General features: G+C 31.1%; 2 protein-coding genes across 2 annotated transcripts in view; one reads left to right on the top strand and one right to left on the bottom strand.

Moving 5' to 3' along the window:
• Positions 1 to 17,540, top strand: part of LOC124954204 (fatty acid synthase-like) — a 72,273-nt gene that overhangs the window by 3,851 nt on the left and 50,882 nt on the right.
• LOC124954203 (fatty acid synthase-like) lies at positions 2,791 to 11,751 on the bottom strand. Its single transcript, XM_047506760.1, has 20 exons — positions 11,527 to 11,751; positions 11,189 to 11,439; positions 10,858 to 11,089; positions 10,344 to 10,762; positions 9,982 to 10,275; positions 9,680 to 9,887; positions 9,421 to 9,581; positions 9,022 to 9,339; positions 8,430 to 8,935; positions 8,035 to 8,339; positions 7,558 to 7,962; positions 6,465 to 7,486; positions 6,163 to 6,404; positions 5,377 to 6,070; positions 4,464 to 5,295; positions 3,895 to 4,355; positions 3,551 to 3,805; positions 3,233 to 3,487; positions 3,059 to 3,163; positions 2,791 to 2,929 (listed from the first exon to the last, which is right to left on the bottom strand). The coding sequence occupies exons 1-19, from the start codon at positions 11,708 to 11,710 to the stop codon at positions 3,059 to 3,061; spliced, it is 7,149 nt and encodes a 2,382-aa protein (XP_047362716.1). The 5' UTR covers positions 11,711 to 11,751; the 3' UTR covers positions 2,791 to 2,929.

Genomic DNA, 17,540 nt, shown 5'->3' with positions numbered 1-17,540 from the left:
ATAACTTCCATTAGAATGATTCTCTTTCCCATCGTTACAACTATTCTATAAAATAAATATATATTACTTCTCGATACCTAAAGTAATAAACATCTGTTACTTTGCAAATAAAGTAAATACATATATGTTAATTTTTTATATCTAATATCTATTCACGTATAATGTATTGATAGCGCTGTACATCTTTTTGCGACTAAGATGTATTCGATGTATGATAAAAATCTCGTTATACAATCGATTAACGACTAAGATGATTTTACGGGTATCTTTCTTGAATCTTAATGTCTTTTATGACCAATTCGCAACTTAGATTATTTATCAAGTAATCGATTCGCGATTAATCTGTGTCAGCGATTTTGTATAAATATTTAATTTGCGATAGCATCGTGTTCCTTTCTCGGAGCTTATTCCTGAAGAAAGATTTGCCGTGTTTTTTCGAAAACACAGGGTCGACACTTTGCTATTGCGGACACCTTTCGGTTCTCCAAAGCAAGTAAGATTGCTTTAGTGAATTGTTTTGTCGATTGACCATGATTAAAATGATGCGGGTTGCGATATTACTGAAACGACGATTTCAGAACTTTTTTTTACTAAAATCTGACTACAATAATAGGCTCTGTTTAGATTAATCGATCTTCTAAACCCGTAATGAACTCTTCTAATCAATAGGCTAAATATTCTCATATTTTGGTATTTAACGCGATTCACTGGTTTGTCATTACCCCTACTTTAAGAATCTCTGTATTTAGGATGTTCCTTGTCGGAAACAATCAAGGACTTTCATCTTAAAAAGCATCGATATTTTTCATAGTCCAAGACTATCTATAAATAATCATTGTTTTGAACATTAGAAAGAGTTCTGTACAAATAATTGAAACAATAACAATGTTAAACAAAATAATTTTTATTTTATTCTTTGAATCATAAAACGTTATCTGATGTACGATCTGATGTAATGCGAGTAGTTGCTGTCATTCCGTGGAGTCGATTGTTTTGTTTATTATCAAGCGGCTGGGAAGGAGCATAAATTTTCGATTGAATAATACAATAAATTCAAATCGTCATTTCGATTCAAATCATCCATTCCGTTCTATTCTAGCAATTTCAAAATTATTATAAGAAACGAAAGCTTTTATATTAGATACGCATATAATCTATGTTCTCTCTCTTTCTCTCTCTCTCTCTCTCTCTCTCTCTCTCTCTCTCTTTGTCTCTATCTTTCTCTCACTCTCTCTCCCTCTCTCTCTCTCTCTCTTTCTCTTCCTCTCTGCCTTTCTCTTACATTTATTAAATACATGCGCACGCACCTATATACATATAAACGCATTGGAGTATGCAATCAAGATGAAATACGAGTATATCGTACAGAAATGATTACCGAAAATATGCATAGATGGAGAGTTACCATCATTTTATCTAAATCTGTGTAACATTCTTTATATAAACTTTACACAAACTTTATATAAACTTCAAATATATTTGGAATTGGCAATAGATAGAAAAAGTCATATGGAATTTGTCAAAAACAATATTGATAAATTGGTAGTCAGAAATAGTTTAAGATTGGTCAAATTGATGATTCAATACTATTTATTTGTAGTAAATATATTTTGTACTATAGTATTTATTATTTATTATTATTGTTGAGATAATCAAAAACAAGTCTTGATTTGATAAAATTTACATATTTTGAACCATATTAATCGATACGTGATTAAGCATTCGTATTCGTCTAATAAATACGTAAGTAATGAATAAGGGCAAGTTTATAATACTAATGTGAAATTACACACTGTTTGTGTTGCAATATCCCGCTAGTGGATTAAATGAATAAGTAAAAACTATTGACGAAGTTTATTTTTATCACTCCTGCGAATGAAACTAAAAGCTATGCAAATATATATATATATATATATATATATATATATATATATATATATATATACATATAATTTTTATTAGTTCTATTTAAGCTGTTTACAATTAAGGGTTTTCTGAAGAATTAGAGAAAATATATTGAAACGATTTGTCTTTGAAAATTACAAAATCCTCCCATAAATTCACTGGAAAAGATAGACTGATTAACCGAAGAGATTCAATGACTCAAATGAAATAAAATTTATTAGCCGGAAATTATCATGCATTAAGAAAGTGAAACTAAAAAATTTGTTTTTTTTTTCTTTAATCAGGATGTTGATAATGTAGTAAGTATTCTCAATAGAAGTAAATAAACCAAGATTATTGTTAATTAAAGGAAAATTATTAAAACAAAGAAAAATAAATAAATAGTTAATATTGTCGCTCCACAAAAATGTTTATTATTGATTTTTGACATGTCGGAATAAATTAAGAAAATATATCGTTATTTCTTCTTTCTCCATCATTTCGAATTTATTTAAAATGTAGAATTAACTACAAACGTGGAGGTAACTATAGTTACTTAATTATTTCCCGATAGTGTCATTTTTATATTATTATTTTTAATGTTATTTTCATTACTGCCGTAATAACAATTTATAATATTAGCAGAGTAATGCATCACGAACAGCTTATAGTTTTGCATTATTTTTGAAAAATCTGTTTCTATTCGTGTTTTACGTATTTCTGCTTTGATTTATGATTAGATCGTTTAATATAAATTCTCTTGTTTAAATAATAATATCTCCTAATATTAAATGTATTTATAATAAAACTACTTTGATGATAATAATAATAATAATATTCAAAATTATATTATAAAATATTCATTCAGAATACAAGGAAATTTTTAATAAATGATATAATTATAAAAGAAAGTAAAAATACGTAAGTAATGAAAAAGATCAAGTTTATAATAATAATATGAAATTACACACTGTTTGTGTTGCAATATCCCGCTAGTGGATTAAATGAATAAGTAAAAACTATTGACGAAGCATAGCTTTTAGTTTCATTCGCAGGAGTGATAATTTTTATAAAAATTTTTATAAAAATTATCACTCCTGCGAATGAAACTAAAAGCTATGCAAATGTGTATAAATATATATATTACTTTATATCATTTAATTTTCCTTTAGTTCTATTTAAGCTGTCCACAATTAATCGCCATTGCAATTTCATTGTTTTCTAACATCGTGGAATGATCGCCATCAATAACATGTACTTCTACTTTGCCGTCAGTTATCTGAAAATAACAGTACTTTTTAGTAGATTAATGTTATATTTATGATATATAAAAATTTTTAAAACTTACTTTCTCTAGTCCATAATCATATGAGATATGTCGTACAGACGATAACATCGGCTTGAGTAATGTGATTGGAGCTCTTATATATGGTAATGGTTCTGGATTATATTTCATGGCTGCTCGCAATCTCACATAAAATGAAAGGAGAGCGTTTTTTAGATCTCGTTCCAAATATAATTGCTTGTATTCGGGAGGCAATACATTAAAGAATGCTTTTACTTTCTCATCCCACGGTTTGGATTTTTGCAATTCAAGTACAAGCTGGAAAGTAACGTTTTGAAATTCGTTTGACAATAGACAGAAATACAAAAAACGATAACAAACCTGTTCAATATTAACAGATGTTAATGTTCTCGCCATAAAAACAAAAATTTTGTTTTGTAGCTCTTCCTCCGATGACGATTGTAACTGATGGTTTACTAATTCTTTTATTAGTTGAGGAGCACCGTCTATCAAAATTAGTCGGCCTTTAAACCCTTTGTTTTCTAATTGTCGCGTGAGTTCAATTGTTACAAGCGATCCGAATGAGTATCCCACTAAAGTAAAATCTTTTCGATCTTTAAGTTTCTCTAGTATATGCTGTAATATGTAAAGTTACATACAATTTAAATACAACAGATTGAATAATATTTAATTTAATCAAATATATCTTTAGTAAAAGAGTATACCGGTAGAAATGAAAGGGCCATTTCTTCAATAGTTTCTAATTCATAATTTGTCCCAAGTTGGAAACATGTCGCTGGCGACTTGATTTTCGATTCTAATGTTTTGAAAATGATACCAAAGCCTTCAATACCTGGAATGAAGAATATCTCGCTCCGATTTTCCTCTGGGTTAGTTTTAAGGGAGATAATTAGTTCGGAGGAAAGTTCTTCGCCGATCAATTGCATCAATGTCTTTGTACCAAATAATATTTTCTCGGTAATAATTTCAATACGATTACTATCACCTATTAGCTTATTTTCTATTTCCATAAGTTTGGCAAAATTTAAGCTGCGAATATCTTTCGCGTTGAGATATATTTCATACTCGCGCTCTAAAGTTTGTTTTATTTCTACACCCATCATAGAATCCATTCCAAGTTCAGCCAAGGAAGTTTCTTGATTGATACTCTTCAAGTCGTTAATACCTATAATCAAAAATTCTTTATTTAAAAAAGATAAAGATAAAAAAAAGCTGGCGAAAACAAAATAAAATTATAAAATTTAGCATTATCCATGGATAAACCGAAACTTACACATAATTTTTAAGACAGCATTTACGACATTGTCTGCACGATCGCTATCTAATTGTTTTTCAGCAACTACCATACTAGCAACTATAGGTTTATCCTGCACCAAAAATCGATTCATTTCTTCTAAACATGATGTTATTTTTTGCTGTAGAGTACCGCCAATAACAAGTTCTTTATCATTATCCTGCATATCTGCGACAAGACCGACGTCTCCAATCGCTCCCCATTGAATAGCTAATCCAGGCAAACCTTCTTCTACTCTCTTTTCACATATTCTTTCCATAACGGAATTAGCCATACCATAATTCGTTTGGCCAGCATTTCCTCTTCCGCACGAGACGGAAGAGAAAACTACGAAGTGCCGAAGATCTGGACAAAGCTTTCTAGTAACTTCGTCCAAACGTTTCGTTGTCCAGGCCTTTCCCTTGAAACATTCTTCATAAGATTGCATCGTTTGGTTACGACAAATACGGTCCTTCAAAGAAACCGCGAGGTTAAATACACCATCGACGGGACTTTCATCTATTGCTGATTTTACTATAAGCTCGCAGTCTTTTCGTTTAGCAGCATCGAGACCGTCAAGGATCTTAATATTCACACCGTATGATTCCCATCTCTTGATTCTCATTCGTTGATAACCATTCTTTAAGCCGTTTCGTGAAGTAATAACAATATTTTTAGCATTTCGAAGAACCAACCAATCGATTAATTCTAAACCAAAGCCACCCAAGCCGCCAATAATTATATAACTTTTGTTCGGGAAACATCTATAATAAGGTTCAGCCAAGATGGGGGTATTCAGTTGTTCATTTTCTTCGCGTATCTTTATTAGTACCTACGAAATTCAAGATGGATTTCGAGTTATAATTTAAGATAGCACAAATAAATGAATATTAAAACAACAAGCACAACTTACTTTTCCAATATGTTTACCAGCAGCCATGAATCTAAAAGCTTTCTCTATTTGATCTTTGCCGAAGATTGTTCTTACAATAGGTTTGATTGCATTTTCCTTAAGGAGTTTGTTTATTCTTGAACTTATTTCATTTCTGATTCCATCTTTGGTAATTATAATTTGATCTAACATTACAGCGTGAAAACTGATCTCCTTCGAAAAGATATCGATGTCTAACGGATTATCTGCGGCTAAGTCAAACTTTCCGATTTCTAAAAACTTCCCTCCATGAGCTAAGCAACGCAGAGATGCCTGAAGTTTTTCTTCCGCTAAAGAATTTAGAACTATATCTACACCTCTACCGTCGGTTTCTTGCAAAATCATTTGTTCGAAGCTGGTATCTCGAGAATTTCCAATATGATTATCGTCGATACTGGGAAATGTATCTTTAATGAATTTACGTTTTTCTGATGTACCAACGGTAGTAAATACTTCACAGCCTTCGTGAAGAGCTAAGGTAATCGCAGCTTGGCCAACACCACCAGCACCAGAGTGGATAAGTATTTTATCATCCTTTTTCATGTCTCCGTTAATATAAAGCGCATCAATACATGTGGAATATACGCATGGTATTGTCGCTGCATCTTCCAAACTCCAACTTTCAGGTACGGTCCAAGAAAAAATATCGTCCATTTGGCAAAGATTTGATAAGCATCTGAAAAAATGATATTCATTTCATTTTCTTTCATTTTCTGTTATTTTCTATATGCCATTAAATCTCACTCTTATGATTTTTAATTAGCTCACTTGTTTGGCTTAAGTCCCATAATACGTCGACCTCCAATAGTGATTCCGCTATATTCAAATCCAAGTACACAGTCACCATCTTTTCTGTCCTGTTGAAACACACCTAATCCTATTTTACCTGTTGCTATCATCACGTCTTTAAAGTTCAACGATGCATAATGAATGCGAACAAGATCTTCCTTTTGATAGTCCTTCGTAATTGGTCCTTCGAGCCAATATAATGAATTTAAATCTCCGCGTGACTGTAAAAAAGTATTATTTCATGATATTCGTTGAAAATTTGATGATATATTCTTACATACCAACTGATTAACGAAGGCATGATACATAAGCTTTGGTTCACGGGATGGAAGTAGTTGATGCCTATATGATCCCCATACGTTTCCTGGTCGTAAAACATTGATGAAAAGATCGGTTTCGAATTGTTCCGAATAAAGGGGTAATTCTAAAGAAAATTTCGGGGCTGTAAGATCCTGAACTAAAACAGCTCGAAAGATTTTGCCTCCAGGTTCTTTCTGTAAGCAATTAATGAATCCTAAGAGACCAGATTCAAAGTTTCCTTCCTCAACAAGTATTACTCTCTTGTTATCTTCTTGTGTTTCATTGGCAAGCTCATTTTGTACTTCTTTCAACCAGTTAAATTCATTGCTCCTAACATTAATAAATAGAATATTTTTCGAAATTTTCTCGATCTTCCTTAACAATATCCACGATTCCTCGGAAGTACGTTTCTCCAAAACTATACCTAATCGAAATTCCTTCAGAATAGAATAGTCCAATGGTATATTTTCCTTTTCGCGTGATAAAAGGAAAGCTCCATCTTTTGTAGATTTTAAAAGTTTTTTTAAACCTTCCTTTTTTTCATTGGTTAATAAACAACATCCAACTGCTAATATCGCTATATCATCTGTTCGTAATTTTGTCGATTCTAAAATTTCAACATTTTTAAGAACGTCTTCTTCGCCAAATTTCTTTGGTGGTGCAAATAAATTAATGCTTGCTTGAATCGAAGGTAAATTGGCTAGAATGTCTCTAAACAATGGAGAAACAAGTTTCTCTGCAGATATATTGTCATTATCCTCAACGAGTTCTATTGTTTTCACTTTCGTCATTGGTATATTCTCAAGCGTAATATGCATAGATAACGTTAATATTTCGCGTAATGACATTTCCCTTTTGTCACGATAAGCAATAAATTTATGTTCTTCGATAATTGGATCACTGACAGGTTTCTTCCGAGCAATCTCACTGGCCCTAATATTATGAATTTCCACACCCTCTGTTACAATCACATCAATATGCTCAAGTAATTGTACAGGTACATCTGAAATAATATTATTGAATATAAAGGAATTCGCTACATAAATTCACTTTTCATTAAAAATAAATATTTACATTTTTTATTGGTCGTCAAACTTTGCAGATATCGTTGATGAGCTTTAGTATCTATTATCAATTTCCGAATTCCAGTCGGTACGAATAAACCTCGGGTATCTAAAGCGAGTATTTTCATCTGCAATAAGTTATCCATAAATGCTACCCAATTGTTTTTCCACTGGACATGTCCTTTTTTACCCGAAACAGAGGCACTGTGTAAACTTCGAAAGAGGCCGCTATATTGGTAACCACGTAGCTTCAACTCTTTATAGATATCTTTTGCATCTAATTCTTCCTTCTCATTGCCAATATTCGCTTTGATCAGATCAAGAGGTATTTTCTGCTTCGACAAGTTTGTTGCAACACGAATCAATCCAGTAACAATAGCAAGACCTCCTTCGACCACTTCGAAATTACCACTGCCTGTTCGTTAGTAGATCGACATATGTTAAATTCTAAATAAAACAATATATAGATACAAGTTGTGGAAAGTACCTTTCTGAATCATGACTATCATTTCAATTTTGCCTTCTTTCGGAATCGTGGTAGCTCGATTAAACTTTACATTTTCAATGACAACAGATACTTCCGTGTACAATTGTCCTGTCATCATGCCGAAAGTTTCCCAAACTAAACATAAATATCCTGTCGCTGGAAACAAATTTCTACCGTCGACCATGTGACCACTAACGTACTGATATTCTTCATAATCGATCGATATTTCAAATATTCGTTCGCCAGAATCAATTCTCTCTTGTCTTTTGAAATCTGCTACAAACCAGTCGTCTGAATGTTTCCATCTAATCAGATAATAACGTTGAATTTTTACATTACATTCAGAAGAAATAATCATTAGCCTTTTTCGTTTTCTATATCCTCATAATTCTTACCTAATGAGTGGGGATATCATTGGAGTACCTCGACTGACCGGATATTCTACGTGTGGATATAATTTAGCAAGATCAAGCTGTATACCGCTGTTATAAAGCTTCCCTAATGCTTGTAGAAAAATGATCACGTTATCTTTATCTCTTAGATGATTTAATGCAATATTCCTTACGGTTGGTTGCAATGATTTTCTTAAAGTCTCTTGTAGTAAATTTTCCAATCCAATTTCAATCGTCACAACATTGTCGGGAATCAGAGCTAATGTTTCCTCAAACAGTACTGGTTTCAACAGGTTATTGGTATGATACTCAGCTGACGAGAGTTTTGCGGCTGATGTCGACCACGCTTTTCGTGGCACAGATGTACTGAGCCATTTGTTACTTCGTGGCTTCGCTACTGGTATCACTTTTTTTAAATGTACACAAAGTTTCGATCCAACTGCTGCGATATAACGGCTGTGATAAGGTATATTATTGCACGACATCTCTTCGACGATAACTTCAGTTTTCTGCCAAATACAAACACATTCAAAAAAATCATTCTACTATTAAGGAATATTTTTATTGGCTAGATGCTACTTAGCGTCAAACAAACCTGTAATTTTTTAACGAATGCCTTCACAGAAGTGGTCGGTCCGCTAATAGTTGTACTTTCAGTTCCATTGTGACATGCGATATCGATATCAGCAGGACAGCAATTTTTAATGTCTTCATAGGAAAGCCCTACCGTTGCCATAGAACCGTGAGGTATTTCTGTTTCTATCAAAGCCATTCCTCGCGAATATGCTGCTAATATCATTTCCTCTGCTGTAAAACATCCATCTGCGTAAGCACAAGCAAGTTCACCAACGGAATATCCGATGACGTAGTCCGGTACTACACCTACGGAAGTTAGAAGATCTACCAAGCCGATCTGTAAAGAATTTTTCTTTTTATAGATCTTGACGAACGAATTCACTCCTCCCAAATAATTCAAAGTAGTTGTCGATATTACCTGAACCGCAGCAGTTCCGACGATCGAGTGCAAGATATTGTCGAACATGGTATTGTCTTTTTCAGTTAAAATTTTATAAATATTCAAATTACATTGCTTTAATACAGCATCGCATTTCTCTATTGCTTTGGCAAATGTTGGGAATCTCATCAGGACTTGACCTGGTAAATTACAAATTCCACATTCCAATACATTTGATAATCGAAATGGTTATTATTTTTATAGTTACGAAGAAATATTAGAACAAAAATTTCCATACCCATTCCAGACCACTGCGTCCCCATTCCAGAAAAAACAAACAATATTGGTTTTTTTATACCAGAATAGTTTTCAATCTCTCTCAGTTTCTTGTCAAACGATTTAAAACCAGTTATCGTGTATCCCCGACATAAATGACCTGATATTTCTTTGAGGTGGATATCATGAAGGAGACGAATAAATTCAACGTCTATGTGTCGATTATCGATCTATGTAATAGGATGTTGGAATTATATCGTTCTATTGTATTTTAACGTAATCAAGTATAATACCTTCAGGTCTTTAAAAGTACGTTCTACCTACATCATTTAATATGGTTACTACTGCTTCTTCGGTACGTCCAGAAACTGCTACGAGTCTTGGCAAATCGTCATCTGGCAATCCTTTATTGATCTTTGTTTTTGGATTTGATTTCAGTAAGACGTGAGCATTAGCACCACCAAAACCGAAAGAATTAATGGCTATATATTCCCCATCAAGCGGAGACGTTTCGGTAACAGGCATGATTCTCCCTTCTGTAAAAGCTTTCACGTTTTTGCGTAGTTGATTAAGATTAATATTTGGGGGTATTAGACCTGACTCCATCGATATTATCGCCTGTAAAATATCAAAGAAATGAAGATGAACGAATAATTGTCTCATCTTATACTTTAAAATATGTTTACCTTGGCAATGGAGCACATTCCACTGACTGGTTCAGTATGACCCAAATTTGATTTGATGGAACCGATTTTAAGAGGATTGGTTCTGTTTTTGGTAAAAATCTGATCTATAGCATTTATTTCTTCAGGATCACCAACTTTAGTTCCTGTACCATGAGCTTCGATGTAAGGTATACAAGCTGTTGGTACACCGCATTCATCGTAGAATTCTTTGATAAGAGTACTCTGAATTTGGCTAGAAGGAAATGTTATTCCCTGTTCCTTATATCCATCGCAATTTGTTTTCGCATGGATAACTGTTGCATAGATTCTTTTAGCATTTTTTTTTTTTTGCAGAAATGCAACAACTACGGCTTCGCTGCGCACGTAACCATCTGCATCTTCGTCGAAACACTTGCAACGACCATCCTCAGACAATGTTCCTATTAGAGAGGTACAAGATAGAATAATTGTTTAATACTCTCATGATAATTAGTGAGAAAAAGCAAATGCTTCAAGAAAATATCATAATCAGTACCTAAATTTTTAAATTGCAATGTTACGTATGGATGAAGGCAAAGATTTGATCCACCGACGATCGCGTAATCGCATTGTCCGTTATGTATAGCCCTATATGCGTGTTCCATTGCAAAAAGGCTTGAACTGCACGCGGTATCGATGTTATATGTTGGTCCAGTGACACCCAACCAATGCGAAATTCTGTTGGCCATAAAAGCTTTACTACAGCTTATGAAACCAAGGCCATTTGCCTATAATTGAAAAGACGTATTACATGGCTTATCCGAACATATAAGTAATTGTCTATAAGTGATCCATCTATAAACTGATCGTTTGATCGATTCCCTTACCTGGAGTTTTTCGTAGAACCAAGTTTTCTCGGCATCGGAAAAGCATGAACCCAAGAATACACCTGTCCTCGTTCCACGAAGATCTTTTGGATGAATTCCAGCATCTACAATAGCTTCATAAGTATGTTCGAACAATATTCTTCCCATAGGATCCATAGTATGTGCTTCTTTAAAATCGACGTCAAAAAATAATGCATCGAATTTCTCAATATTGTTAATTTTCCCCATTCGTCGTGGAATTTCTAAATGCTCTTATAAAAGATAAAGATAAAAAAATATTAACATTGGTTAATGCTTACGTTGTTAAATAAAATAGATTGTTCACATATAATCGATACCTGTTTCTATTTCGTTATCTGTGATGCAATCTTTGCGATTAAAAATATTATATTTCAATTCGTACAAATTGTCTGATTTTGGAAATCTACCAGCGATTCCGGAAATAACAACTTCTTCACCTGGTTCTGGATCGGCATATTTGAAAAATTTGTACGATTTCTTTAGCTCCTTAAACTCATTCATGATGTTATGATATTTTATATTCGTTTGTCTGAAATAGAAATTTGGACACGAACTGAAATCGTCAGCGATGTATTCTTCTTTTTAATGATGTTATCCCCCTCCATGAAATTCGTTATGTCACGTCAGCTATCATAAGTTCTTGTATTTTTCCGTTCTACTTATTCAAATGAAGATACATTTTTAACCGGCCCTAATAAATTTATTTATTCTTTTTATATTGATTAGATACGTCATGTTCAATGAAAGAGCACTGTTCAATAACGAAACAATAAATTGTCGTCGTAATACCCAAAATAGTTATAATAAAAATTCTTAAATTTATAGCTCCCATTTATTAATAATTGCATGCATCTGGTGTTTACAATGAATGTTATTATTGTATTAATAGCGACTTCCATTAAAATACAAAATTAAATACATCTTATTAACGTATAGTGTCAATATTATATTTTATTTACAAACATACATTCATGTAATATATGTATACACATATATATACACGGATAGATACACAAAATATGTGTATACCTACGGGTCCGCTTTCATACATACGCACACAAAACTATATCTTTATCCCAATGTCTTTACTTTTCATATCTAATACTTAACAAAATAGTACAAACATATGCTATACTTTGTTTACCTTGAATTCCTTTAATAAATTTCGTTTGTACATTATAGCGAGCCTTATAAAACCGTGTTTTGTAATATATACTTATAAGTATATACAAACTAAAATAGGTAAAGACAAATCAGTATTATATAATATATCGATATAATTCAAAAATTTTACCATTTCCGTAAATTTTTTTATGACGTAAAATTTAACATGGCTTAAAACGATAAGGAGAACAAAAATAAAAAGAACAAATGTACCCAAATGGTGGCTTATTTCGATGCTCAAATAATAAGTAATTAATGATGAAATTATAATTTAAATAAATATTTTGTATGTAGCATTAATATATATGCATAATGAAAAAAAAGGAGGATGAGTTGACAAAGAAACGAGCGACGCATAATTTAAGATGATTCACTTCCTTCTGTTCAAAGCAAGTGTAAATCGAGCGATAGGTATGGACAAAATATGAATTATTAATCAAGCGGGGAACACTGTCCTCGTCATGCTATCCTATTAATGTATAAGCTTGTTTTGTTATTTCCCTTTCACGCGTATGTAACAATCAGTTTCGTGTGAGTTAGAGTAAGTTGTATAAGTTAGAACAAGAAGTGTTAGTAGACTGTAAACTCATACTTTTCGGTCTCTCATATGTATATCTTTCGTTGATGGTAGTGTGCGTCTTGCAAAGATCAGTGCTAGATACGATGTCGGTACTCATTTGGTTTACGATAAATGCGTAGAAAATAATAAATATAATTGATACATATAAGAATTAGTATATAAATCTGAGATAAAAATAAGAATTTGTCCAATATTTTCTTAAAAACAATTAGTGAATACTTATATATTATATTAATTATAGTAAACGCATAACAATCATAAAGTAATAAGACAAAGAAAAACTATAGCGGACGAAACAAAAGAAACGTTTCATACATTTCTTCGAATGTTGTTTTTATTAGATGGGCGGTCATGTGTAAAGATTATCAAGGACACGATTTGTTGAGAATTAGTTTTTCAAACCAGCACATAAAATGATATATTTTTCCTTCTTTTATTATCATAAATTACCGTCATCATATGTATCTTTTTTTCTGATTTTGTAACTATATTACTACATTACATGTATAAATTATAAGTATATTCTTCTGTTTCTTCTTCTATTTACTGATTTTGTAATTATATTACTACATTACATATTATAATCATAGTAATAATTATAGTAATAATAATAATATTATATGAACTACTACAAACGATATCAAAACAGCGCGGGGTGGAAAATTTTGTAGATGGTGCGGAAGCAAACTTATATTTTGATCTATATTAAAAATTAAATGTAATATATATATATATATATATATATATATATATATATATTCAATAATTATTAATTTAAAAAAAATAATCTTTTATTATCATAAATTACCATCATCATATGTATCATGCTATATAAATTATAAGTATATTCTTCTGTTTCTTCTTCTTTTAACTGTTTTTGTAACTATATTACTACATTACATATTATAATCATAGTAATAATTGTGGTAATAATAATAATATTAAATAAACTACTACACACGATATCAAAATAGCGCTGGGAGGAAAATTTCGTAGATGGTGCACAAACAAATTCATATTTTGATCTATATGAAGAATAATATGTAATATATATGTAAAGAAAGTATACTTTCTTCAACTTTCTGTTCTTTGTTATTTACAAATCGAATTCTTTTGTGACCTACAAATCAAGACGTTAAGATAAGAGAAACGGGCAGTATGAAAGATAACATAGAAGAGAAAGGTAACACAAGAGCTAATAAGAAAATTTATGAAAGATATTAAATAATATATAAACAACAGTGTGAACAATAAACGTAAATTGCCGTTTCTTTGTTTACAAAGAAACTTATTTTCGTTTATCACTTTACTTTACCTATTCGAGATATTATATATATATATTCACTAATTATTAATTTTAAAAAAATAATCCATAAATATATACTTTGTATGCATTTGTCATCGAACAAAATTATACTTCTGCTGTGTCCTATCTAGCACAGATCACCGCGAAATTCACGCCTACTATCAGTGGAGGAAATAAATATAAAAGATTGGATACTAACACCTTACAAAATTATCAAATAAAGAAAGAGAGTAAATTAGTTCATTATCTTTTTTTACATTGGTACAATACAAAAACTATACAATAATAAAAACTATATTAGCCGCAAATTTAAAATTCCTGAATAATCAACATACCATACGTTGCTTATAGAATTTCTCTTTTTAGTCTATAAAATTTTAAAGAAACCACAAATTTTTCCACAATTAAGCAGTATTTAAAAAATTTAGATCCATTGATATAAACGATTCAACATGTATTTCTTTATTTTTGCCAAAAAATCATTAATTTGATTGAATGAGTTATCGTAGCTTCTCCGTGTTTCTCCAGGCAAGCAATGCTTTTCTTTGCTTTAGAAATGTTTAAAAAATCTGAGCATCAGCTATTTACTCAAAAAAAACAAGCAGGCAATCACTACTTCAAGATGAGCATCAAAGTACTGCATTATTTCTTCGCGAAAAATGTTGAATACAGCATCTACATTATCTGTGAGAACAGAAATAATTCTCCGATTGGATCGACCATCATGGATAAACTAGATCTTATCTTAAAGAAGTAAGTTTAATAAACTACGTTGTTCCGGCGAAGTTTTTAAAAACCTATTTATTTGTGCACAATCTATTCTCGAGAGAATACTATTTTTTAACATGATTTTTGATTGAAAGAAAGAGAGAGAGAGAGACAGAGAGAGACAGAACAGAGAGAGACAAAGTGGGCGACAGAGAGAAAGAAAAAGAGTGCTGCGAGCGATGGCGATTAAAATATATCTATGTAACGAGAAGTGAGGTGTTTCCAAAAAAGACCATATGAAAACAAAAGATTTGTAATCTGCTTGTAGATTATCCTCCAAAGGTAGCAGCTGTTATGTGACGGATTCAGATTTAGGGCAAAATATGAACTTGTCGTCGAATGTAGTTAATAACTCGGGAATTAGTATACCGAAATATATGCTTTATTATGTTGCCATTAATCAGTAAATGATAGTTGAAGAAGCGGATTTTTGTGAAAGGTTAGGCCGAAGATCGAAATGTATCTGCCGATCTGAACGATAGCTCTCACTGGAAACATCTTTCTGAATAGAGGTCATTCATTCACTCGAATTCTCTTACCAAGCTTATTCTTTGTTTATGTCACGCTTAAAGTTCACTTTTTATTTACACTTTACATATCGTTCATCCACTTACTTAAATCTTTCACATACCTTAAAATAGTAATAATAAAATTGTAGTGCACTAGTACATAACACGTCCAAATTCGCAAAATCTTTTGTAACGAATGTATTAATTCAAGTATCTTCATTCTAACGATGATATTTTTGTAAAATAATAGCGGATTTACATATGTATGTAATGTAAGTATATATTACAATATGTCCTGTATGTATGGGTGTTAGCATGCATATAAATGTGCATCTATATAAGTATTTAATTATTTTTTTTTATATTTTAATATATTTTACTATTTCATTTTTTTAATACCTATTCTTATTTCTTCTAGGATAATAAGTCGGTTTTTCTTCTAATTGGACATATTGTTATAAAATAACAATCGCCGTTTTTTGTTTTTTATACGGATTTTGCACATTTCGCTTATTTCATTTGTGAATACAAAATTTTTTATATTTAAGGCTGTTCATTATCTTTGGTTTTTTAATGGATTAGGTCATCAATGAAAGTAGGAGTAATTCTTGGGCGATTTCAACGAACACAGTTTGAATTTAAGGACGAAGGTTTAATTTCCGTCGCCCTTCAGTCAGATTTTTGAAAAAGCTTTATTTAAAAAAAAAAATAATATTAAAAAATGATATTTATTCAAGAATAATTTATGCAAAAATAATAAGCTTTTTCCAAACTCTGCCAAAAGGGCGCTGTAGACTAAACATTCTTCTTTTAATGAGATCTTGTTCATTAAAATTGATCGAAAATTGTTTCTGTTAATTACGATAAAGGACACCGTTCTACACTTGATTCGATATATATATATATATATATATATATATATATATCGTCTATACGATATATATATATTCTTTCGTTAAAGTCACAAGCAATTTGAACAGATGGTAGTGAACAGTCATAAGCTTTTTTTATATATATATCATACATTTACCATTTCTATATTCAATTCACTAACACATTTATTACTCTATCTTTTTCACAAACCATTCACTACTATTTCTGTATTATATTCAATTATTTCACTATACTTATTCAATCATACGTTGCCTTGCTATTTATATTACTCACTCTTACACTAATTCACTACTTCTCTGTTTCAATGAACACTCATCATTTCTCCAATTTACTCTCTCTCTAGTCATTTACTTACTCACTTATTATTTCTCTTTCTTAGCGAAGCACCCACAATTTTTTCACTTTTTTCATTCACATACTCATTCCTTACTTCTTCATTTTACTAATAAACACATTCACTCATTCCTACTTCTCTACTTTTACAATTACAGAAATAAAGAAAGAGAGAGGGAGAGAGAGAGAGTAAGAGAGATAAAGGGAGAAAGATTTAAGAGAAGGGACGTACTACAGTTATGTCTATTCTACGTCGGATCATACGAAGTATAATGTTTTTGAAATTTATGGAAATAATGTTATTGAAAAAAGATTCAAGTTTAGAACATTAGAACATTTAATATTTTCAGTTCACGTGTTTATGTATTTATATTTAACGTATCATCGTCCTATTGCGTACAAATTAATTTTTATTTCCTTTGATTCAAATTAATACTTATTATTACTACTACTTTTACTACTAGTGTTACTAGTCTTATTATTAGTACTAGTACTGAAATAATTTTTCACATTTTTTATTATTATTATGATAGTAATAGTTGAAAAAGAGACTTGCGAGAATACGTATACATTTTTTAATCTTACTAAGTCAAAAATTTATATGAAATAGATGAATTTAGATAATAATTTGTCCTAATGGATTATTATTAATCATAGTTTAGAAATTTTTTGAATGAGACTGTATGTGCAATGAAATCATTTATATATATATATATATATATACATAAATATATGTATATAAGTATATGTATATATGTATATATATTCAAAATGATT

This window comes from Vespa velutina, chromosome 14 (assembly GCF_912470025.1).
Source record: "Vespa velutina chromosome 14, iVesVel2.1, whole genome shotgun sequence".
Lineage (NCBI taxonomy): Eukaryota > Metazoa > Arthropoda > Insecta > Hymenoptera > Vespidae > Vespa > Vespa velutina.
Note: the sequence above shows the minus strand (reverse complement) of the source record. Positions and strands in the feature narration are given on the sequence as shown.